Source organism: Hydra vulgaris, chromosome 01 (genome assembly GCF_038396675.1).
Source record: "Hydra vulgaris chromosome 01, alternate assembly HydraT2T_AEP".
Taxonomy (NCBI): Eukaryota; Metazoa; Cnidaria; class Hydrozoa; order Anthoathecata; family Hydridae; genus Hydra; species Hydra vulgaris.
This window is the reverse complement of record NC_088920.1, coordinates 36,373,631-36,401,517: the sequence shown is the minus strand read 5'-3', so window position 1 is coordinate 36,401,517 and position 27,887 is coordinate 36,373,631. Positions and strand designations below refer to the sequence as shown.

Sequence of the window (27,887 nt, the reverse complement as noted above, 5' to 3'; positions counted from 1 at the left end):
ACAGATTTGTTTGTAAGATAAACTATTATTAAACTAATATTTTAATAAAATTATTTTTCATAGAGTAAAAAAAAAGACTTTTCTTTTCAGCTGACATTAATTTTAGCAGTAAGTAGGTAGAATGTGGAAGTGAGTGCGGCTATATTGATTAAGGTTTGAGTTAGGACAGCAATCATTACTTTTATTATACTTTGCTTAATCTTTTTCCTGACTTAAATCCTTATGGATTTTAAATTAGCAAAAAAAAGACAACAAATGTATATTTATATACACTATAGTGGATGGATATATATATATATATATATATATATATATATATATATATATATATATATATATATATATATATATATATATATATATATATATATATATGTATATATATTGAGTAATAAATAAATAAAATAAAATTATGACACTACTTGTAGTATTAAAATTTATAGAAAACTTAAAAAGTCATTTTAAACTAAAACATTTTTTATGGTATTTAAACTTATCATTATTAAAAAATTCTTTTTAATATAATATACAATATTTCTAAAAAACCATTAAAAAAATAAATAAATAAAACATCAATGCAAAGTGTTCTTGTGTCTTAATTAATATAGGATTTCCAAAAAACATTTAAAAAAATTTAAAGAAAATATTTTATCTCCAAGATAATAAAAATTAACAACACACTCTATTTTTCCACTACTATTTCAATCTATTTTTGACTTCTCTGTGAACTAAACCAAAAGTACATTTTCTTCACTCAAAATCTGCAACATTAAAAGCACCTTCCACTACAATTACTTGCAAGTTGCAAGTAGGTGTAGTGGAAGGTGCTTTTAAAGCATCCTTTAAATCTTTTTAAAGAATCAATTTTTAAAAAATTTTAAGGAGATGTCACAGTTGCAACTACATGAGATCTCTTTAGGATTAATACTAAGATTTCAATGTTGGAAAGGTAAACAAGTATAAGGAAAAAGTTTTGCATTGTTAAATCAAGAATAAGCAAGCAGAAAATACTTGTAGATGGTCATGTAGAATGTATAGAAAAATAGTTAGAGCAGACTTGTTATTTGTACAGTTTATAAGCAATTGGTTTACAAAAGAAGTATTTGTATACTAGGTACTCCAAATAATGTTCTATTTCAGTGTAGAAAATGTACTTTTCACCAGTTCAATTTTTAGGTTTTAAGTTTAAATAAAAAGTAATTGAGTTAAAACAATATAAAAATAATTATTTTATCTTTTTATTTTATATAAAATAATTTTCTTATTTTTTTTTATGTAAATTCTAAAGCACAAGTTTGAAAGATTTCCAGACATTCTTCTCTGGAAGATCTGATACCAATGTTCAAGTTTCAGAAGTATCTGTGGACCAGTAAACACAACTTTATTTTGGCCTCACTCAGCCTTGAGATTTTTTTTTGAGGTACTTAAAAGCCTGACCATCTTGGTTCATTGGTTTTACAAAATTCTTTTCAAGTCCTAACTTTATATTCAAAGATAGTAAGCTATCTTAGAATCCACAATTGGAATGTGCTGCGCACTTTTTTTTCCAGAATCTAGAGACTTCCAAGAAGGCCATACTTTTGTTTTATAGTGGTCAGACTGATCTACTATCCCAATCACAGAGAAAGCAGAAAAATTTGGTACCCAGTTGCACTCCCAGTATTAATAATTTCCCAGTAAGATGGCAATTAATTTTAGATCCCCACAGATCAGGCGGTGGTAATTGTAGTTAATAAAGTTAAGAAACACAAAGGAGTCTTTTTTTAACTTCATGTTAAAAAAAGACTCCTTCGTGTGAACATATATTACATATTGGTAATGAACTACTACCAATATCTGTTGGATATGCTATCCAACAAAAATTTCCATTGGATATGCTATCCAACAGAAATTGATGGAAGTTTAGAAATAGATGGTAGTACCAATATGTAACAACACTGCTTTCAAACTAAGTTTTAAAGCGTCAAAATCAATGTTGAAGTGAAATAATATAAAATCGACATTTTCGAAACTAATATAGATCTTGTGAGTTGTTCCATCAGGTTCAGTTTATTCCATTGTTTATTCCATCAGATTCAGTTTATTCCATTGTTTATTCCATTATATGATATTGATACAGGTTGCGTATTTCTGGTACAAGTTCCTAAAAAATTCTACTGAATTCAAGAGACAGCTTTATCTCAAAAAAACTATTTACTAAAATGAAGAAATTTATAAACAAATATAAAAACAAATGAACTTTATTAACTAATTTAAAAAACTATATTAAAAATATTAAAATATAAATATATATTTTATAATAAATATATAAATAAAAATAAGTTAAAGTAACAAACTAAAACCTGGATCCACATACAAGATAATAAGCTCTTTTAGAGTTTAATGTTTCTCTAACTTAAGACATTTTACATTTTATTTATGAAGTCTATATTTTTTTTATTTCAATTTTTAGATAATTAGATTTCTGTTATAGATTGATTACTAAAAAAATTCACTTTTGCTTTTTATGGAATTAAATGTTTTAACAAATTGGCTACTTTTTAGTTAAAGCTAAACCCTCCAAAGTGAAGTAACACTTTGAACAGAACAGTAAAAAAAAGATTTAAATAATAAAATAATAATAATAAGGATTTAAATAAATAGCGGTGATTATGATTTAATTATCGATATTTTAAATTGTAAAAAAATATCATTTGTGTATTAATTTTAGGTTTTTTATGAATGAACTTCATAGATTTTTTTTTTATGTTAATTCTGAACTATAATTATTTAAAGTAAGATATGAACGTATCTTACTAAATGCAAATAAACCAAAATTATCAAATTTATTGTCACATGATCTTCTAACATAAGATGAAAAACATTGTTGATTCTTTCCTGTTTGAAAAGGAACATTGTATTTTTTCTGTAACAGTAGGTAAGATTTACTAGGAAAATATAATTATTTTCCTAGTAAATTATTCTTTAAGAGTTTTTAAGACATATTTTAACAGATATATTTAAAAAATAATTTAAAAAGATCTTGCTGAAGAGATCAAAAGATAAACACTTAAAAAAAAATCTTGTTCACAAAATCAATAGATGAACTAAAGAACAGCCTAAATGTATTTTAGATTTCAACAGGAGCTTCATTATTAATTTGTGGTTAAAATATTGATTTTGTAAAACATGTAGCACGGTAAAAAAATTAATCAGGCTTTTATAATTTAGCAAAATAAAAGATTTTTTAATAGACACCAATACCCAAAGTTTTTAATAGGAATTAAAGAAGAAATTAAAGAAATTGGGACCTCTGAACTCTTACAAGAATTTAGGGACCTCTAAACTCTTACAAGAACTTAGGGACCTCTAAACTCTTACAAGATGTAAAAGAATGTAAAAATTTTTTTTCAATATAAAATTTTTCTTTTTTTAATGCAAGTACTGTTTCAAAGAAAGTATAAAATCTACTACTATTAAATATACACGATTGCTTTATTTGTTTCAAAATATATGCTAAAAACATGAGTCTGAAAACCTAAGGTCTTAAAGTTACAAAACTAAAAGGGTTAAGACAAGACAAGAACAAAATTTCTGAACAAGGTTTAACAATATTAGACTAGAAGTTTTAAATATATGTTAGTCATACAGGTCACTAATGGGCTTGTTCCAAAATAACACGGAAAAAACAGATGATTAATATTCAAGATCTAATTCACTTTGCAAATGAAAATAAAATATTCCAAATAAAGGAAATGCTTTTTTTAATGACGAAAAGGAAAATAAGATATAAGAGTAAAGGAAACGAAAAGTAAAGAAAATTGTTTACAATGGAAGAAAAAAAAATTTTCACTGATAAAGTGAAATCAATTAAAAAAAAAATCAAGATTTAAAATTTAAAAAATTTAAGAAAACCAAAACAAAAATAAACAAAACAACTCAAAGAAATAAAATACCCATAATAATTTCAAAAATGGGAAACAATAAAAAGTTATAGAAAGGAAACATAAAGAACAATTTTCGTTTTATTAATTTATGTTTATTTTTTTGTTGTTTCTTTTTTGTTTTCTTTTATTATGGTGTCATTTTATTTTTTACTTCATTTCCAAGAATTTTGTTTTAATTATTTTATTTAAGATCAAAATGCAAACTTGTGATTTGAGGAAAGCATGAATCACAAACAGTCATATTGAGATCAAAAAAAGCATTTTTAATTTACTTTTCAATGCTTAATAAAAATATGACTATTTTCCATTTAATATGTTGTGCTAAATAGCATTTTCGATACAAAATAATCTAACAAAATAATAGGTAACAAAATAACTTAGGTATTGTTAATATATTCTTAAATTTTAGCTTCCAAGAATTGTTAATTTTTAATTTTATGGAAAAATTCTTGGCATTCAACATAAAATAAAAACAATGATTTTCTTCTTAGAATCCACAATTGGAATATGCTGCGCACTTTTTTTTCCAGAATCTAGAGACTTCCAAGAAGGCCATACTTTTGTTTTATAGTGGTCAGACTGATCTACTATCCCAATCACAGAGAAAGCAGAAAAATTTGGTACCCAGTTGCACTCCCAGTAAGATGGCAATTAATTTTAGATCCCCACATATCAGGCGGTGGTAATTGTAGTTAATAAAGTTAAAAAACACAAAGGAGTCTTTTTTTAACTTCATGTTAACAAAATAATCTAACAAAATAATAGGTAACAAAATAACTTAGGTATTGTTAATATATTCTTTAAATATTAGCTTCCAAGAATTGTTAATTTTTAATTTTATGGAAAAATTCTTGGCATTCAACATAAAATAAAAACAATGATTTTCTTCTTCTATGCTTTTTAAGAACCTTATGCTATCATTATATCTCATTTATATACTATACAAGTAGTCAATTGTTATATGTTTTAGGTTTTAATTCCTGTTTTATTTGGTTGTGTAAACACCACCTGAAATAAATAAATTATTTAGAAATTTTTTTTAGGTTAACTGTTATCTGTATTTATATGTGCCTACCTATATCTGTTTATTAGATTTTATTAAAGATTTTTATTAGAGATTTCTAGAAAGCTACTTAGTCAGGGCACCCAATACAACAGACACTTCTTTATAAATAGGAATCTATTTTTTAATTAAGTGATTTTCTGATTTTAATTTTAAATTTTGGATTTTAAAATTTGGATTTAAATTTAAGTGAGCTAAATGTTCTATAGATTCAATGATTCAATTTGAACTTAAAGGACATTGTCACTATTTTCTGATTTGATTTAAAACTTTACAATTACTTTGCAGTCACAGTCTCAAATGTATATATATATATATTTATATATATATATATATATATATATGTGTGTGTGTGTGTGTATATATATATATATATATATATATATATATATATATATATATATATATATATATATATATATATATATATATATATATATATATATATATATATAATAGATGCTATGCAAACAAAACAGGGTTGGCATTAAAAAACCCGCCTAAAAAAACCCAATAAAACCCGGGTAATCTGGGTTTTATTGGGTTTTCTTTAAAGATGTTTAATAAAACTATGAGCTATTATAACCAACTTTAACATTATAACTAAATATTATAAATATTAACTAAAATAATTATTAACTATTATTAAATAACTAAATTATTATTAACTATAATTATTAACTATTATAACCAATAATAACAGCTATCAAAGCAGGTTTACTAACATTGAAATCATTATTTGGAAATAGATTGTTAAAATTTTTATTCAAATAAATTTATCGATTGAGATTTTTTATTCTTTTATGTTATCTACCTCCCAAGGTGAATTTAAATGAGTAGTAGTGGCTAGAGAAGGCCATTACAGTCAAGGAGGCTACCTTATTGCGGTTACAACCCTCTCTCAACTCTTTAACTCCTAAAATGAATCTTTATAAACAAGGTCACTGCATGGAGAAACAAGTTTGTTCATTTGAATTTCAAGTTCAAAGTTTAATTGAAACTTTATTTACTACCTCCCATTCTCTAGCCTTCTTTTTGCCATTTCTGCGGTAGTGGTGTAGTGGTAAAGCGCTCGCTTCAGGAGCGAGAGGTTCCGAGTTCGATTCCCACCACGTCCCTGGTAGTACCGCGCTCAACTTGTTTCTCCGCGCAGCGGCCTTGTTCGTCGAGGTTCGTGTTTCGGAGTTATAGAGTTGAGAGAGGGTTATAACCACTATTGAGTAGCCTCCTCATCTGTAGTGGCCTTCATGGCCTTGAGGAGGTGAATAACAAAAAAAAAAAAAAAAAAAAAAAAAAAAAATTTCTCATTGACATTCTTAATTATATAGAACAACACTTTTAAATTTAAAATAAATTAATACATATAGATTTAACATGAAATTTTTTTTTTCTATTACAGTTTTAAATTATATTTAAAAATCTTTTCCAAAATAATTTGAAAAATTTTTGTTATAAATTATTAAACAATAATAAAGTATATTTTAAATTAAAAAAACAACCAGGTTTTTGCAAACCCTGAGACAAAACTTTTATTTAGATGTAGGTTCCTAAACATGAGGCCACTAAATTTTTTCTGCTCTTTTTGATATAAACGAAATCAGCACGAGTAAAAAATAGTAGTTAATTCAGTTGATAGGCTGATATAAATTCTAATGAGAAAAAACTTATAAGAATTATGTAAAAAAAATAGTGGGTGTATATCCATCAACCTATACATACCTCCAGTTTTTTTGAATTATAATACTTTTTTTCCATTGAATATAAGCTTTTAATCTTCTGCGAATTAATAAACCACGAATATGCGCTTGAATAATGATAAACTGATTTCTTATTGTGGTGTAACTTGTTCGAGCAAAGTATCCACGCCACCTTTTCTGAATATTTGTAGCAGCTCTTGTTCTTCGCATGTGATTCACTAATCTAAAATAAGTATGTTAATTTAAAATAAGTTTTAACCTACATCTTTACATGGTGATATATATTTTTATTGTTTTAACCTTCCCAAAGCAGAGGTCGCTACAGTTAAGGAGGCTGCTTTTTTTTCTTTTAATATACATATGTATATGTATATATATTTTTTTCTTATACTGCTGATTTAGGTGAGCAGTGTGACATACTGAAATAGCCTGCTGCCGGGGGCTTCAGTACATACATCAACTGACAAATAGCCTGACTCGCAGTGAAGTGCTGCTACATCGACTGAGGGTTTGGGATGGGGCAGCAATCTTTTCATTCATTATTCTTCGTTTTCTTCTTTTTCTAAAAAAGCTGTATTGATTTAGATAAGCAATAAAAGTGAGCAAGTGCTCACATAATTATGCTATGGTAGATTTTCCTGAACTTGATGATAAAAATATATCCATTTCTAAACCAATGGATGAAGGCAAAATATTATTTAAATATAATGAAATATTGAAACTTTTGAACCACCTAGATATAGATAAATCTATTGACAGTGATGAGGTTTACCCTAGAATTCTTAAAGAATGCTCTGAATATCCAATTTTACTAATCTGAAAATGTCACTCCTTAACTTATTCCAGAAAACTATAGACCTATTTTGCTGACATCAATTTTCTGTAGACTTTTTGAACCAATAATACGCAAAGAAATTTTGGATCACTTAATGACAAATAATCTGATTAATATGCAACAACATGGATCATTGTCTAGAAAATCATGTAAACAAATTTGTTAGAGACTATCGACCTTCTTTCAACTTGTATGGAAAACAATAATTCAGCTAATATAATTTATCTCCACTTTGCTCTATTTCAGGTTTTGTATTAGGTCCACAATTTGTCATCTATAACAATGACGTAAATTTTTTGCTGATGATACTAAAATCATCAATCAAATTTACAACAACAACTTTTCAACAACAACAACAACAACTCTATACCAGCTCTTCAAGATGATCTTATCAAGGCATTCAAATGGTCAAAAAAAATGGCTTTTCAAGTTTAACTGTAAAAAGTACCATGTTATGCATATTGGAAAACACAATCCAAAGCATGATTACCTCATACCCAATTCTAACAATGACAATTTAATAACTTTAGAAAAGTCTATATGTGAAAAAGACCTAGGTATTAATTTCTCGACCAACCTTAAATGGAAACAACACGCAATTAGCTCTATGTCTAAAGCAAATCAAGCACTTGGTATGATAAAGTGCACATTAAATCATATAGATAAACAGGTGTTTAAAGTTTTTTATACTACACTTGTCCATCCACACCTTGAATACCGCTTCTCTGTCTGGTCTTCTTACCCTAAAGGAGATGCATCTATATTGGAATGAGTACAGAAACGAGCCACTATGTTAATTCTGTCTCTTAAAAACATGACATATGAAGAAAGCTTCAAGTTTACATTTAACAAAACTTTCAATTCGGCGTTAAAACTAGATTCAGACATGTGGACACAACTTTAAATACCAAGCTTTTTTACTAAAATTTTTTTACTAAAATTTACTAAAAGTGCTTCTAGACAAATTCTTATAGCTTAAATCAGTTTAAAAACAAACTTGACTAACACCTACAAAAGAACTATAAGTAACACAACTTATTTTTGCGAATGGCTGTTTTAGTGTGTAAATCACACTAGTTGAATTAAAACCGTCACAGCTTTACTTCAAAACAATACAAAACAAAATAAAATATATTTTATTATCAACGTAAACATATACATTATTATAAACATAAACTTCAACTAATTATCTTAAAAATTTAAAAATATGATAGCAGGAATTTAATTTTGAATATTTTATCTAAAATACAAATTAATTTTTATCATTTATTACTATTTTATATTTATTATTAGTGAAACTTAGTTGAAAGTAAAACTTAGTTGAGAGTGAAACCTGATTCTAACTGTGCTACTAATGCCATCACAATAATATTTTCCATGAAAAATAGTTCCAAAGAAAAAAAAATAATTATAAAAAAAAATTCTATGATTAAAAGATTAATGGCAGATGACAGATTTTCTGGAAATATTATCATTGATGACTTACTGACATTTATTTTCTGGAAATATTTTTATTAATGACTTACTGACAGATTTGATTTCTGACAATATTATTATTAAAGCTGATTAATCACTAAAGTAATAACATCAAGTTAAACTTGATAAGATTTAGGTTATGTTTTAAAACATAACCTAAAAAAATATTACCAGTGTTTGCATCACACTACAAAGTCTTTCAATAGCCCATCAGTTTAATTTAGTATCATTGGACATATAAACATAACTTAGTATGTAGAATTGCTAGACTATTGTTCCAATAAAATCATTGAGCTGCATCTAGTATTGTTAAGAAATTTTACAACCTCACAAATCTCACAAACATCTAACTTGGTTTAGTCGAAGATTCTCCTTCAGTTTATGAAGGACTGCCTTAAAAATAAAAAAATATGTTCATAAATTTCTTTTTCAGATTGACAAGTAATGATACCTTTTGTATGTGTTGTTTAACACTATTAAACTGGCACATTTTTTATTAAAATTTAATTTCTTGTAAAATTTGTAAAGCTATAAAATAAAATTTAATTACCTCAAGTTTCTAAAGAACTTGAAATTAGATCATAGAAAACCTTTTTAGTTTTTAATAGACTGTCAAAAAGAGATACAGACTAAAAACATTCCAACATAAAAGCTTAAAAACTTTTACTTATCTTAAAAGAAAGTTACTTTAAGATAAACAATGGTTTTGAACCTTTTGGTTCCATTCTCTACCTCAATAAATCTGTTATGTGTTTTTGAGTACTGTTGTCATATTTAGGCTGGTTTTTCTAATAATGCCCTTGCTCTTATAGACAAGCTCCAAAAATACTAGTGTTGTTACGACTATCAAATAATTTGACTGTCAACTAAATTGACTAATATATTTATTATTATTATTAAAATCGACATTTTAAAAATAATATAAGTAGATTAAAAGTCTATTAAGCCGAAGGGAACAATTTATTTTTTTGAAATAAATTATAATAAAAATAATAAAGAAACTTATATTCGATTTCTATTATTAAATATTTTATCATTTAAATAATAATAGAGCAAAACAATGTGAGAAAAGGGCCGCTATATATCAAAAAGTCATTATAATCATATTTACAATGTGACTGTATGTATGTATGTATGTATGTATGTATGTATGTATGTATGTATGTATGTATGTATGTATGTATGTATGTATGTATGTATGTATACATGTATGTATGAATGTATAAAATGCATTGAGTACTTATTCATACAATTTATAAAAAAAATATAAAACAAAAACGAAAAACTACCTTGTAGCCAATCGACCCCTAAACCAAGCCTGTATTTTAATAGAAGCTTTTTTTAAGCAGTGATATTTGCGATACATTAACCATCCTTTTACATTTTTTTGAATCTTTATACAATTGTCTCTAAGAACATCATTTCTTAATTTTTCTAGATAAGCAACCTAAATATTTGCAGCAATAAAAAATCACTGTTTGGGAAATGTAGATTAAAGGAAATCCTCAAAAATTGTACTAAATTAAAGCAGCAAAACAAAGATTAAAAGAAATACAATTAATGATAGATGTTTGCATAGACATTTATCATTTATTATTTTAATTACTTTTTATGAAGATACATTTAATACAAACAGATTTAATTGTGCAAAACTTATTTTTAATATTTCAAGATTATTAGACTCAACACATGACTAAATATTAAACATAATAGTTACAATAACATAAAAATCCACAAAAAACGAAAACATTATACAAATGAATCGAAACTTAAACACGTTACTGGCAAAATACAATATATATAAATTGTTAAGCTCTTCTATTCTTACCAGAAGCTTTTCATGTCATCTGTAATGCACTCTCTCCGTGTTTTCCTGCATCTACATCTACCTTAATCTCATGAAACTGCCAATTATCTGCATGCTGATACCCAATCAATAAATATTTATTTCACTTTATTTATCCAAAATACTTTTTTTCTTCTCTTATGCACCCTTAAGATATACTACTGTAGATTTTTACAACATTGTTTAACATTTTTATAATCATCATTTAAAGGGTAGGGTGGTTAAAAAAACAACTTTTTTAAAAATAGTCCGCTGCACTTAACTAAATGTATTCTATATAATACAAAAACACTAGGTTTAAAATTTTTTTTAATAAAAAATATTTTTAGCAAAGCCTCAAGACCCTTAAAAATTTGACAGGTCCGTAATATTTTGGAAAAAAAAGTTTTTCTAAAGTATGTCAACCTGGTACTCAAAAGAAGCGAAATTATATAAAAACTTCAAAAATAATAATCAATTTACATAAAAAACATGTCTAAAAAAATTATTTCAAAATAACTTAAAATATTGACTTTCTTATTTTCATGTTAAAAACAATGGTTTTTAGGTGATTATACCTGAAAAAAATATTTTTATGTAAATATTTTTTATTCAAAAAAATTTTAAACCTAGTGGGTTTGTATTATATAGAACACATTTAGTTAAGTGCAGCAGACTATTTTTAAAAAAATTGTTTTTTGAACCACCCTATTTAAAGGGATCCCAAACCTTTGGACATGTTGTGTTCATATTAAAGAGAATGATTAAAAAAAAATGCTTGGGTTAAATTTTTTTGATTAAAACAAAAGAATAAATGCATACCAAGAAAAACTAACTTTTTTTATTTTAGTTAAAGCTTGCTTTCTCTGTTTTGTTGTGGGCCAAAAAGTCAGCATAATATGTCGCAATCTACAGACTTGATAATTTATTCAAGCACATTTTATTCCTAAGAGTTTTAGTACATGATGTCATTGATTTTTTTGTTTGTTTAAGTAATTAATTACACACCCTGTTTTGGCCCACAGCAAAACAGAGAAGGTAAGCTTTGACTAAAATAAAAAAATTAGTTTTTCTTGGTATGCATTTATTCTTTAATTTTAATCAAAAAAATTTAACCCAAACATTTTTTATCATTCTCTTTAATATGAACACAACATGTCTTGGAGGTTTGGGATCCTTTTAAGACTTGGAAGAATGCGCTTCCAAGTGTTAAACAATGTCAGTTCAGGAAACCTTCTAAATCAGAACTTTTTTTTTAGGTTAGTCACCTTCATCATTCAGTCGCCATTTTTGCCATCATTCAGATTGCTCATTTTAGTTTACTATCTTTCTTATTACTTTTTTTTCGTTTTTGTTTTATTTGTTTATTTTTTTAAGGCATCACTTCAATGACTAGTTTTTAACTATATTAGTGACACTGAACTTGATTTTTCAAGTGCCAGGGGGTCCAGGAGGTTACTCATTTTTATAATTTTTTAATACTAGTAAGTACATCTAATATGCTAAGTTAATCACTACATTATTAACGCATAATGTAAAAATTATTTCTAATAAGTTATTTAAATTCCTCCAATTTTTTCTCTAGCTTCAATTTAAACTCAAAGTGTTCATATATATTTAATCAAACAGTAAAATATAACCTGTCTAATAAAATGGGTAAAATTTAACCTGTCCAGCTCTAAAGAATATCTTTGTTTTACCACATTGAAACTTATCTTCATTCTACAAAACATAAGTATTATTAAAAAAACAAACTCATGTTCATTCTAAGAAAGTATTTTTAAAAAACAGTTTGTACATAAAAGAAATATCGTTTTCAAAACTATTTCCAATAAAGATAAAATGGGTAAAAATGAAAATATGGTTTCTGAAAAAACTTCTAATAATAATAAAGTACCTGTATAACATTATTTAAAATAATTCTACATGTTTCTATCAAATTATCCCATTTTATTTTTTTCCACGGAACCAATATTCGATATCGATAAAAAAATTCTTGATAAGACCATCTAAAAGATTTTATTTAAAAAAAATTTAGTCTAAAAAAACTTATATACTTAACACAATGGACCGAAGAGACAGCCAGATTTTATATTGTGACAATCAAACAAAACCTAATTTATTCAAGAGTATTTATTTTATAATATTAAAAAAGATTCTTTTCAATGGAAGTATCACAAATGGTACAAAAGGGAAGATGACCTCAAACCCACCTGAGAGTTTTTATTACAATTCCCTAAATTAATTACTGTAATTTAGATTTGCAAAAACTTTTAAATTTTTTTAATAAATAATAAACTTAAATATTAAAAAATATAAAATCCTGTTTTTTTAAATCATATTCAAATGAATTGAATAAAATTTATAAAAATTATAAACATTAAAAATATTTACAATACAAATATAATCAACATATGGAACATAACCCAACTAAACATAAATAACTTTTCTTCTGTTATAAATATTTATAAATATTATTATAAATATTTTCTTCTGTTAAAACACAAAAGAGAGGAGCCCACCACTTGTTACAACTTTATTTTTAAACCTGTTCCATGTTGATTTGAATTTAGAATAATCCATTTTCCACATCGTTTGGCAAACTTAGATAAGCCACAAGTTAACGAGTCATTTTAAAAACACTATAAGTCAGAACAACCAACTTATGAGAAATAAGAAAAAAAAATTTAATTTGGTATACAAAACATGAACGATTTTGAAAAAAATATTAAATATACTTGATACTAAAACAGAGTTATCAATTTTTTTGTTTTTTTTGTTTAATTGTATTATTTTATTAATTTAGTTGTGTGTGCTTTCCAACTTAACAAAAGTTTTTTCAAGAATATCTGCATTTTTTTAAGCAGATAAAATTTATTTTTTTAATTTTAATATGACCTGCTCCAGGAAAAAAAATTTCTATAGAATTTCTATAAACTTAAGATCAGTGGCCTATTCAAATGGCAAATCAAAGGGTCTATAGAAATTCTATAGAATTTTCATAGACCATTTGATTTTATTAATATCTATAGAATCAGGTTTTTTAAGTCCTCAGTGAGGCAGTGATTTCTTTGACATCAAGAACATACAACATTTAGATAAGTGCGCATGTCCAGAAAATACTCTGGATTAACCAACAGCTCCATCATATCTTCTACTGTTGAATTTAAATTACGTTGAAAAATAATGTTGTCCAATTAAACAAATAAAATAAAACAATTATTGAATTTAATCTAATTATAATATGCAATATAAGATATTATAAACTACATTTGTTATATATATATATATATATATATATATATATATATATATATATATATATATATATATATATATATATATATATATATATATATATTTATTTATATATATATATATGTATATAAATATATATTTATATATATGCATAAAAGCATATATATTATATATATATATATATATATATATATATATATATATATTATATATATATATATATATATCAGGGTGTAAACTAATCCTGTGGGGTTGCATCAAACGCAGTATTCCCAAAATGCTCATAAAATTAGAATTCCCAATTTAAAGGTAAAAAAATCCTATTCTCCAAATAAAGTTTTCCAAATTAAAGTTTAATAATAATCCTAAAAATTATCGAAAATTCATTATTATTAAACACTAATAGCAAAATAGCATAAGTAATTCTAATTTATTGTTTGAAACTTGAAATAAAACTGCCGTTATTGGCATAACTACGCAATTGCATAACTGTGAAAATGTCTCTTGGAAAAAACTTCTTGAAATTGGGATTTTCCCAGCGATTTTAGGGATTTACTAGGCAATTTGCTTGTAAAATTCACTTCTCAAAGTAAAATTCACTTGCAAATAATTCTTTGCAATGCCTTCCGACATCAGCAAATATTATATTAAAAAGTTAGCAAGAAATAAAGTACAATTTAAAAAATTTAAAAACAAATTTGTTTGATTCAACACCCGCAAATGCTATTTCTTTAGAAGTTTCGCCTGTTTGGGCTGAAAATTCAAATAACTTATTAAGTCTTACTGCAAACTCTACTTCATGTAATACATGTGCTTCATCAACAAAGTTTATTCAAAATATCAAGAAGCTTTTATTACGATATATATTGGTAAGTTCTTAGTTATTGTTTTATCTTTTTTTGTTTGGTATTTATTATTAACAGAACTAGGTGATCGCATCAACTAATATCTTTTTTTACTTATCTACTATCATTTCTCGACTAATATTTTTTAAAAAGCCACCTCTGAAATATATCTTAAATACAGAAAATGTTTAATGATTATTACAAACTAGAAATTTATTTAATGATTTAGTGTAGTTAAGGTGTTTTATAAACTATTCGAATTCTTTTATTTGGAATTAGCATGATTTTGTCAGTGTATTATGTCCAGACAAGCTTTAGATGTTAAAATTTTTTTTCCTTCAAGTTTTTAAAATGTTTAAAGAAAATTTTCTTTAAAAAAACTTATTTATTACTCCTTTTGTGAATCTAAAGAACACCATTTTTGAGTCTTTGGATCAATTCTGCTAAACAGCGTTAACTTTATTTTAATGAAAATTTTTTGAAAAAGTCCCTTAATCTACTATTGATCCTAGCTCAAGAAAGAGTTTATAATCAAGAAAAATTGCCAATAAATGATGAGAACAGGTCATATCATTAAACTATGATGTTCATTCCACCTAAACAGCATTTCAAATCTATTATTTAAAATCTTATATTATTTGGACAAGCAATTTAATTTTTTTCGGTCATAATAACATTTTATGACTATGAATGAAAAAATAGTTATTGGTACTCTTTGTTGCAAAGATTGCGTGCAATTGCTTGAGATCAATATTCTTTTGATTGCAAGCGATTAAAATTTAACCTTTAAAGATTAACCTTTTCTTTTTTTCTATTTTGAAAACATTTGCTTTGATGATACAATTTATTACATGATGGTATATGGGTTCATCCATAAAGGGCGTCAATCAGAATTTAAATAATAATTAGAAGTAGAAGATCATTCTTCCACGGATATTTTCATAAAACATAAATCGCTACATTACTTTAAAACTGCCCTTTAATGCCCCACCAGCGAAAAAGAAATATATTCAAAAGAATACTTTTAAAATGAAAGCGGCAATGATTTATTTAGATTTAAATAAATCAAATATAAAATTCTTTAAAATAATTAATTAATATACACTGATTAAAATAATATAAAAATATATAACTCATAATATATCTTTGGAAATCAGAGTTTAGTTTGCCGTGTTTTTGTGAAACACTTTTAATTTTGTGTTGATTTTATATTCATCTTCAATAAATGTTGCAGATGGTATTTTATTTTATTTTTGGCACTGTCCAATCAATGTATGCAGCACTGAAGTGGAGCAGAAGAGGAAAGAATATAAGAAACTGTCAGGTCAGGTTATCCTGCTACTGGTAACATGTAACCCAGTACAACTTGCTTGATGTCCTGCTGCCTTGTAGAATATGCTTTTTTAGGCAAAGGCTAGGAGAATTCAACTCTGAGTTAAAACACTCCCTGCTTCAGAGGCTCTTGGTTGAGTAAAGATTAGACATGGTGTCTCAATAAAATTACTAATCTTAGGCAGCTGTTAAACGCATCCGGCTACTGTCTTGTAGAAGGCCTCCTAGGCAAAGACTTAAGGGGTAAACAGATTCTATCTGTTGACCAGCCTCGCACCCCTTCTTCATCTATTAGGCTGGTCCAGATGTATTTTTAATACATTGTTTCAAGTTTAGGATGTTTAACGCTGGATCTTATTGACTCTATGCATAGGTTTTGCTTGAGTCTCTATTTTTATGATTAGGCAATTCATTCTATTATTTCCTAATAAAAGTACAGCTCTAAAACTCAGCTTTATGGTTCTGAGGCCAGTTGGTAATCAGGTTTCCCAAACTCTGTGGTAGCTCTCAGAGAGGCTGATTCCATCAACAGCTGAAAAATATCAGAATACTAACAGTGCCATGTTGCACATGAGAACAGGGACACCATGTCCCTGTTCGTACTTTTGGTGTACATTGTTGAGGCCACATTTGGAGCCCTTTATTACGGCTTAGGGTTTATTAATAGTAATGAGGCAATTGCTTGGACTATTAAATAGTGTACTGAGTACTATCTATGCTTTGAGTCAAGTTCTTTAAAAAATTTAAAATGATTTAAGTACCAAAACTATAAAACACAAAAACCATCGTAATCACCAAGTTCTCTAAACCTATCATTCACTAATATTCATGGTCTTCGAACTTTTTTTATGTTGAGTCTAATAATTAAATTAATCTCCTTGTGAGACTAATTTGAGTTCAGCTATCTCATCTTGCGATCTAAGTGTTGATGGTTATCTTCCTTTAATTCGTAAAGACTCTAATAGTCACATTTTTTTTTTGTTGTTGTTGTTGTAATTCACCTCCCTAAAGCTGAGAAGACCACTACAGATGAGAAGGCTACTTGTGGTTACAACCCTCTCTCAACTCTATAACTCCGAAACACGAACCTTTACGAACAAGGCCAACACGTGGAGAAACAAGTTTCAACATGCTTGGCCTGGACATTTACATTTGTAAGAATTCATCCATTTCTCTGGAAACTAGGTTTGAATCCACAGACTATTCTTTTATGTGCTTTCGTTTAGCACCACTTCACTCACAATTGCCTTTCTCTTTGTTCTACATAGCTCTCCTTCATCTCAAGACTGCACTCTTTTTGATGTAATTTCTGATCATATTGACAAAGCCCTCTCTCTTTATCCATCAGCCAATACTGTTGTTGTCGGTGACTTTAATGCTCATCACACTGAATTGCTTGGCTCTAGTGTAATTTCTAGTAGTAATTTCCAATCGAAACCATTACTTCAATATCTATCAGCAAAACAATTCTCCCGAAAATAGACGTCTGTTTATTACTGCTAGAAACCATTGTAAAAAGGTTTTGTCTAACACCAAACAAAAATTAGGCTCTCGTGACTTCTGGAGAATATTTAACAGTATCAATAATAAGGGCAAATCTGTTATTCCACCATCTGTTATTCTCTTGTATGGTTCAGACTTTGTCACCTCACCTAAAGACAAAGCTGAACTGTTTGCTAAGAACTTTACATCAATATCATCTCTTGATTCCACTAATTGCGTTCTACCTGATATAGCCATCTAACAGGTTGATCCATTGCTTGACATTTGTATCACTCCAGCTTTTGTATCAAAAGTGACTTCCTACTTAGACTCTTCTACAGCTTGTGGTCCAAACAACATATCTGTTGTAGTCTGACAGTGTTCTCTGGAGCTGTCATCCATACTTTCAAAACTATTCAACAAGTGCTTATCAGAGTCTTGTTTTCCAGCCTGCTGGAAAACGGCATCGGTTATCCCTATCTTTAAAAATTCTGGAGAGTGATCTGATTCGTCTAACTACCGTCCCATTAGTCTTCTTCCTATCACAAGCAAGGTTTTTTAATCTTTAATTGACAAACACTTAATTTCTCATCTTGAATCTAATAACTTACTTTCTGACCATCAATATGGATTTTGATCTTCTAGTTCTACAGCTGATTTGCTAACAGTAATAACCTATAGGTTTTATTGTGCATTAGATAGAAGTGGAGAGGTTAAGGCTATCGCTCTTAAGATTTCTAAAGCTTTTGATAAAGTTTGGCATGCTGGTCTTCTCCATAAGTTTTCTTCTTACCATGTATCTGGTAACATATTTAAGATTATTGAATCCTTCCTTTCCAATCATAGTATAAAAGTTGTCCTCAATGGACAGCACTAATAACTTCATATTCTGTAACTTCAGGGGATCCTCAAGGTTCTATCCTTGGCCCTTTACTCTTTTTAATTTACATTAACGATCTTCCAGATATTCTCACATCTAAGGTGGCATTGTTTGCTGATGATACTACCATTTATTCTTGTCATGATAAGAAGCCAACACTCTCTGATTGCTTGGAGGGGGCATCTGAGCTTGAAAAGGATCTCACTTCTGCTACAGCATGGGGCTCACAGTGGCTGGTGATCTTCAATTCAGATAAAACTCAATTTTTTTTCAGCCAATCGTTATCGCAATAATTTAGATCTTCCTATATTTATGAATGGTAATGTATTCGATGAGTCATCTACCCTTCATCTTCTTGGATTAACTCTTATTTCTGATCTTTCTTGGAAACTGTATATCAAATCCATTGCAAAATTGGCGTCTGCAAAGGTTGCATCTTTTTATTGAGCTCGACACTTTCAAACTCCAGATTCTATTCTCTATCTATAAATCTCAAATTCGTCCTTGTATGGAATACTGTTGCCATTTCTGGGGCGGATCTTCTAATGATGCTCTTTCTCTTAAACATAGTTGGACCTGCTTTTGCAGCCAACCTCCAACCATTATCTCATCGTCGTAATGTTGATTCTCTTTTTCTTTTCTACAAATACTATAATAGGCACTGCTCTAAAGAGCTAGCATCTCTTGTGCCATTTGCTATACTTTATTCTTGTGTTACTCGTCATTCAATTAATCTCATCCTTTTTCTGTGACTGTTCCTAAGTGCTATAAAAACTCTTATTCATCTAGTTATTTTCCTTGAACATCAGTTTTTTAGAATTTGCTTCCTTCATCTTGCTTTCCTGATTGATATAACTTGCAATCTTTTAAGTTGTCTGTCAATCATTATCTTGCTCTACAAACTTTATCTTTTCTCTTCCAGTAACTTCCAACTCTAATAGTGGTTGCTTGCACCCTTGTTGGAAGCAAAGATGTAAAAAAAAAAAAAAAACCCTACGATTGGGAAATAACTTGACAAATTCCCAATTTCGTCAAAACCCAGTAACAAATTTATTCCTGGTTATTCCTCTCTATATATATATATATATATATATATATATATGTATATATATATATATATATATATGTATATGCAAATATATGTTTATACATTTATATATATATATATATATACATATTTTCATATATATTTATACATATATATATATATATATATATATATATATATAGTTCTATAGTTTGTTGGCTTTAGGAAGAGCGGAAGGAAAAAAGTGATTCTTACGCCAACACATACGTCACTTTTAATTACTTTTGACTTTCGTCAAACATTTCCGTGTTGGACGAAAGTAAAAACCATTAATTTAATTACAAATTAATCGTTTTTTAAAAAAACCACAAAAACGCAAATTCAATTGACCGGAATGTTTTTAAAAACATTCTGAATGTTTTTATAACATTTTGAATGTTTTTAACAATATAAACAATGTTTTTATTTTTATTTTTTTTAATAAAATGTTTTAATTTTTATTTTTTTTAATAAAATGTTTTTGTTTTTATTTTTTTTACTGTAAATCATGCGCGGAGTGTTGCTACATCGACTATCTTATAGCCTGACTCGCAAGGGAGTGCTGCTACATCGACTGACAAATAGCCTGACTCGCAAGGGAGTGCTGCTACATCGACTGACAAATAGCCTGACTCGCAAGGGAGTGCTGCTACATCGACTGACAAATAGCCTGACCCGCAAGGGAGTGCTGCTACATCGACTGAGGGTTTGGTTGGGGCAGGCAGTCTATCATTATTAAAAAAAAAAAATTCCGGACTTGCATTTTAATTTTTACTTTTTGTCAACAAAATATCGAAAAAACTTTCGGACAACATCTAAGGGTTCTATATATATATATATATATATATATATATATATATATATATATATATATATATATATATATATATATATATATATATATATATATATATATATATATATATATATATATATATATATATATATATATATATATGTATATATATATATATATATATGTATATATATATATATATATATGTATATATATATATGTATATGTGTATGTGTATATGTATATATATATATATATATATATATATATATATATATATATATATATGTATATATATATATATATATATATATATATATATATATATATATATATGTATATATGCAATATAAGATATTATAAATTACATTTGTTATATATATATATAAAAGAAAAAAAATTCCAATTAAAATTTTATTGAACTTGTTATTGTTAATATTTTAATATAAATAAAAATTACAGCTATAATTTTCATTACTTAAGCAATATAAAATTTTAAACTCTAGAGAATTTTCCAAAAGCAAAATTTGTTGGCTTTTTGCTTATATTTTTTGCTAATATATTTGCTAATATATTTTTTTATATAGCTAATATATTTTTCTATATATTAATACATTTACTTTTTGTTTCAAATAGACCATTTTCATTTAATTTTCTGACTTACATTTTTATACAATTTCTAATCAGTATAAAATTCTAAATCATAGTTAGTCATAAAAATATTTAGCACTCCTTTTTTTGGCCTTTTACACCTTATTTGAATTTCAAATGCCTTTTTTTTCCCTATAAGAATGCTACATGTACTCTTAAACAAAAAAAGTTTCATTCAATTGATACAACACAAAACCTGACAATCACTCTGGTTCAATGTGTTAAGTTAAAATACTTTCTATCTACTTAAAACTATACCTAGATGGGTAACCAGAAGCACTTATTCTTATTGTTTCAAGCACACCACAAGCTCGAAGTTGCTGTACACACCTTTTTGAATCTAGTTCAAAAGGAGCCTTCCGATCATTTGATTTAATACATCTTATATAGTGTGGCGAAGTTGAGTTTAGGGCCTCCATGAGCTTTGTCAGAGAATCACGAAACTGTAAACATTAAAACAGTTTAAAATCCAGAATTAAATACCATATAAATATTATTATAATTAAAAAATTTAAGAGAATTAATCTTTAACACTGTAAAATTTATTTTAAATCAAATAAATTTTACAGTGAATCTAATTTTTATTTTTAATTATTTTATTTTTTTATTATAAAAATTAAACAAAACATCTTTTCATTATTGATCTTAATATAAAAAAAAAATTTTTTGTACTGTTTAAGACTTTATATATGCCCTATATATCATGTGACACATATCCATATAGCTTATGTTACATGTTACAAAATTTGCATATTATATGAAAAGTCTACTAATGATGATTACTTTATATAAAAAAGAAATATTATTTATAAAGCCTTTATAAACTTTAAAATTTATAAAATATCAACCTGGGATCCAACAGTTTTTTTTCCTTTTGGTGCTGTTTTTCCAACTCTGGAGGTTGTACGTTTCCTCTGTACAAAACCATCAGTAAAATCTTTTGAGCCAAACAATTCTCCCACTAATTCGTACTTAAAAAAGCAAATATTATGTTTACATTTCACAGCCTATAAAAGTACTACTTGTAGTGTTATACTTTGTTTTGTACAAATTACAAAGTAACAAACCTCACTAGCCCGAAGTAAAGATAAATGTTCTTCATTAATAGTGTCTCGGTTCTTTTCAACAAACCCATTACAATCATATATAACATCATCTGCATAATGGCGAATTATAAATGCTACATCAGACATTCTAGGTTTTTCAAAATAACGGCCATTCTTTAAATGATGTTTGTACAACTTCGAAGCCCAACTTGCATCTGAGCCTTTTGGCATCTAAATTAAAACTAAATATTATAAAAAAAACAACAATTAATAATATTTGGAAAGAAAAAAAATTATATATTTATAATACTCAAATAAAACCTCTTGTTAAAAGAATGACTGTTAAAGTTTTATTTCAGTTTTATTTCACATTTATTTTAAACTGTGTTTGCAAAGTTATTAAAATTTAAGAAAAACAGTTTCTGTTTTCTCTTGAGTAGAGTTTTACATTAAATGTAAGAAGGCGGTTTATTAACCAGGGTGTTAGCCAGCCTTATGGCACCATGTAGAATTTTGGGAGTTTAAAACTCCCAAAATTCAATGACCTTTATTTTATTTTTTTGGAAGTAATAGGGCAATATCAATAAAAATTCATAATATTTTGTAAAACAATAACAATAAATTTTCCCAATATTGCAAAAACATGATAAAAAATATATTCCTGGCTAACACCCTGTTAAAAATTAGAAAAAACTCATTAATAACATTAAAAACATCATTGACTCTTCAGTATAGAATTTTACAATAAACCTAAGTAAGGAGTTTTATAAGAATAAAGAGAAAGTTTGTTAAAAAGAAGCAACTGAAGTAGATTGGCAAGAATATGGTTAATGTATTTGTTAATTTTTTTAGTGATTTGTTAATAAGCATTAGGTTAGTAAATATAATTAATATTTTTATAACAACAAATAAAACAAAAGAGTTGTAATGAATAATGATAAAATAAATTCTTCATTACTTTACAAGAAATTTATAACTGCTGAAGAGAAACTTCAACAGTCATTATTTTAACAAGAGATTTTATTTGAATATTACATTATTTTTTCAATTTTGTTTCTACAAGTTTTTATTTTAATGATTAAATATTATAAATTAAATTATAAAATTTTTTTAGAAAAATAGTTAACTTTTTTACAAGACTAAAAAAAATGTCATTAAATCAAGCAACTAACTGTAACTGTCTAGTCTTGATGTCAGCTAGTCAAATTAACTGCCCTTTTTTATATCCACCCTAAAATACATGAGGAAAGAAGACTATCAAATAAGAAAAAGAAAGAAGATATATGAACTGCATAAATAAGAATGAACTGGTAATGTTACAAAAAATTATATTAAACATATTATTAAATATTTTTATGTTATTACTCTTAATAATTGTTTATACTTTTATATTGTATATATTTTGAAAAAAAAATCAATTTCAAAAATATTTATAAAAACAATTTTAAAGCTTTTTTGTCAATTATTATATTATTTATTTTATTGACAAAATCGAGAGTCAATTTTGACAAGTTTTGAGAGTCAGTTTTGACAATTGAATATTTTATTATTGTCAAAATTGACAAGAGAGGATTGAAACTAAAAGGATCAATCTTTTAGACTCTAAAAACTGAAGTATTTCTTACCCTACATTCTTCATCTAACAAATCAAGAATTCCTAATTTTTCTTCAATCAAATCCAAACATGGTTGGTTGTCATAGAAATCTATAAATGACCACTGAATTTGTTCTTTCACATATTCCATTTGTTCAAGTTTAAAGACATGCTAAAATGATAAAAGTTAAAATTTAGGTGAGTTAAAGCACACACCTAAATTTTATTTGAACATTTTTATAAATAAAAAAATAAACTATTTAGGCCTCTATTATTTTATAATAATGAGAACACCAAACAATGATTGGCTGAAAAAACTATAAACAAATTTAATGCAACCTTTGATTTAGGCTTTATCCTAATAAAAAGTCTGAAAAACATAAAATTATTAGATATTTTGTTTATATTTATTATGAACAAATAATGATAGATGTAGAAATAATAAAATAATAAAATTCTTAATGACAACAATTTTTTTATAAGTCACTGTACTTTAAATTAAAAAATAATTTTTATTATAAAATTAACAAAATTATAATATTAAATAAGGCTTTAAAAATATTAAAATGATCTTGATCACCTGATTAAATTGTTGCTGTAGTTTTTCGTTTGCATAATTAATACAAAACTGTTCAAAGCTGTTTACTTGGAAGGTTTCAAATCTAAAAATAAGTTTTTAGTTGCACAATTAATACAAAAAGTTTTTTTTGCATAAATAATTCGATCTTTTTAAATCTTAAAAGTAATTTAAGTAACAAAATAAAAAGAAAAAAAATTTACCCATAAATATCAAGAACACCAATAAAAGACTTTCTTTCTGATGTCATTACTAAGTTAGAATTAACATGCTCAACAATCCAATCAAATAGTTGTGCATAAATGTGTTTTGCTAAAGCATCACGCCCATTGTTTGCCTAATTAAAAACTTTTTATTTTTTAATATCATAATGAAATATAAAGAATATGAAAATAAAAAATATGTATTAGTTCATTTCTTTGTATAGCAACACTGCCTCTTACAATTTCTTCCAAGAAACAATATTTATAAACTGTAAACATTCTCAACTGTAGGAGGTAAAAGGTTTATCAAGTATTATATTTTGAGTTGCATATTTATGCCTGGATAACTACGTTTTCACAACTATAATTTACTTACAGTTACTTACATGACTATAACTATACTGAAAATTGTAATACCTCATGCCATGTTAACGGTTTGACATAAACTTCTCCGGTTGCTATAATTTTACGAGCACATAGCCACTTGCACAATTGCCCACAATCAATTCCTAATAAACTAGAAACCATCCTGACATGAAAATCGTCTACCTGTAGAGAATAAAATTCTTTTAAATGAGAAGAAGCACATTAAACTATAATAAAGTTTAACAAAAATATTGGTAAAAATAATTAAAAAGTAAAACAAAAGTTTATTAAATGAAATGTAAAACACCTTTATAGAGCACTCATCTTTACTTTTTGAAACTGCAATTATATCAACATTACCCAAATGAAGAATGGCAGCAAGGATTCTCCATAACATTCTTTGTTGCTCACTGTATATACCAAGCAATTCCAAGGCTTCGCAGGTTTCCTGAAAGCACTTTAGATCATCTACATCTTTAATGGAAGGACTCTTACCTTGCTGAGTGTAAAAGAATTCATCAACCGACTCTAAACAAACATAACATCTGATAAAATAATAATTATAATATTATGAACTTATTCTGAATAACGCTGCTTCAGTAGTAAATTTATGCTAAAGGTTTATGCTAAAATTTACGCTAAAAATGAAGTTATAAGGTTTAAATGCATAAATGTAAAAGAAGTGTAAATAAATAAAAAATACTGTGAGTGGAAAAAAAAGTAAAGTGGTTAAAAAAATGTTTTTATAACAAAAAAAAGGTAATGAGCATGAATAATGTGTGCTGTACACTAACATGAATAATGTAGGCTGTAAACTAAAATGAATGGTGTAATATAACTAACAAAACTCTTTTGTTCAAAAAAAACAACAACAAAATCTTGACACCAATATTATATAACAAGTTTTTATAAATCAAAAAAAATTTTAAACCACTAAATTTTATTTTTGTAAAAAAGTAAAATTAAAAACTTGTATAAGAAATTTAATTAAAAGATAATAGATTTAACAAAATAGTCAAAAATATACTTTTAATGTGACAACCTTTTGACAAAAACTGATGTAATTGTGGTGTAATAAAAAGAACTACGGTAATGCTGTGGTGTTTTCTGTTAGGGGGTTAGAAAAAAACAATAACAGTGATAACCTGGTAACAGTAATTATACACCACATGAAGTTGCGGCGGCGATGGCAGATTCTAAGAAATTTCCATCGTGACAGTAATCTGTTTTTTGGTGAATAATATTATATTTGCATATGCGTAACAGATATTCCTACTTCAGCATAATTTGCTGATAAAGTGTTATAACATTTTTGTGGGAGATTCCATAAATATTATTTTAAGATATTTTAACTCTAAGGACTAATTTAATCAGTTTTTTAAAAAGACTTTACAATATGTTGCAGAGGGTTTTGGAGCAGGAAAAACTTGACTTGACTTGATGGGAACAAGGTGGGGAATAGGACAGAGATTAACTTGATGGAGAAGGAGGATGTAAAAACCTGATGTGGATATGGTGGATATGTAAAACTCTATGCTACAATGGTTAATGTCATTTTCTGTAAAAGCAATTTCTCAAAAAAAATTTAAAACCAAGTTTAAGCGCCTATTGATTTTTCTACTTGCTTCTGATTCAAACCACTTCTACTCTAAACAACATATATTTCTAATTATTTTTTCAAATTCAAATCATTTCTACTTTAAATAACATATATTTCAAACTATTTGTTTCTCATTCAAATCATTTTTACTCTAAACAACATATATATCTAATTATTTGTTTCTCATTCAAATTATTTCTACTCTAAACAACATATATTTCAAACTATTTGTTTCAAATTTAAATCATTTCTACTCTAAATAATATATATTTTTAATATTTATGCGAGTGTACTAGAAATATACTAGAAATTATTAAGGAATTAGTATAAATACTTCTGACAAGTTTCTAATTTTGCTGGTCAAAAAAATAACAAAAAAAAAGGTTCTTTATAAATTATACTTTAAAGTATAATATGCATAAATTTACTAAAAACAAATTTACAAATCTTTATTTAGTAATAAATTTTTTAAACCATTTGATAACTTTTATTCCACTATTCAACAACTTAAACTTTTGTTAAAGTCTGATGTTTTTTAAAACGAAGAAATTTTGAAACAACTTTTGTCTTATTTAAAAAATAATACTAAATTGTTAACAATAAAATCAATTTAAATCTTACTCAAATTCAGCTCTTGAAAACTAGGTAGATTTTTATGAGAACATAATTGATAAAAAATGTGGTAATTTCTTTCGTTTGGTGCTTGATAAACAACCCTAGACTTTTCTAGGAGATAAGTTCGCATATTTGCTCCAACTATGTTGTAGTTGTCATTAAAGTTAATTTCTATATATTTACCAAATCGAGAACTGTTGTCATTGCGTATAGTCTTGGCATTTCCAATAGCCTAATTAAACATAAAAAATTGTTAAAAATTATTTTAAATTGTATAACTGTAACTTTCATATTTACAGAGAAACATTATACCAACAAGTTGTCAACAGTTGTAAGTAACTTTTTAACCAGTTTTATACATTTTGTAAGAAAAGAATAAGGGGGTAAAGTAAAAAGTTTATTGAATACCTAAAACTGTAAGCAGTTTATTGGATTACCTGAATCTGCAGACAGTGCTTGTGCTATGCTTTTTTTTTCAGTTTAGCTTGATTTTAATGCATAGCTCGAAACATTGTAATTGGTCACATTGTAATAGTAATAAAAATACTGAGTTTTAGGCTGCGGTAGTAGTGTAGTGGTAAAGCGCTTGGTTCATAAATGAGAAGTTCCTTGTTTGATCCCCACGGCATCCCTGGTAGTACCATGCTCAACTTATTCATAAAGATTTGTATTTTTGAATTAAAGAGTTGCAGAAAGTGTCAAAAACGAAATTTAAAAAAAAAGTAGTCTACTTGACTGTAGCGGGCAGTCTCCT

General features: G+C 26.6%; 1 protein-coding gene across 1 annotated transcript in view; it reads right to left on the bottom strand.

Moving 5' to 3' along the window:
• The window catches only part of LOC100205824 (unconventional myosin-Va), a 121,016-nt gene that overhangs the window by 33,660 nt on the left and 59,469 nt on the right, over nt 1-27,887 (bottom strand). The window contains exons 8-20 of the mRNA XM_065788037.1: nt 27,140-27,365; nt 25,226-25,446; nt 24,970-25,101; nt 24,553-24,686; nt 24,353-24,434; nt 23,804-23,944; nt 22,200-22,409; nt 21,981-22,103; nt 21,391-21,575; nt 12,720-12,831; nt 12,491-12,544; nt 10,287-10,444; nt 6,709-6,909 (exon numbers count right to left, since the gene is read on the bottom strand). Coding sequence (XP_065644109.1) covers nt 6,709-6,909; nt 10,287-10,444; nt 12,491-12,544; nt 12,720-12,831; nt 21,391-21,575; nt 21,981-22,103; nt 22,200-22,409; nt 23,804-23,944; nt 24,353-24,434; nt 24,553-24,686; nt 24,970-25,101; nt 25,226-25,446; nt 27,140-27,365 — 1,979 coding nt within the window. The remainder of the gene's footprint in view (nt 1-6,708; nt 6,910-10,286; nt 10,445-12,490; nt 12,545-12,719; nt 12,832-21,390; nt 21,576-21,980; nt 22,104-22,199; nt 22,410-23,803; nt 23,945-24,352; nt 24,435-24,552; nt 24,687-24,969; nt 25,102-25,225; nt 25,447-27,139; nt 27,366-27,887) is intronic.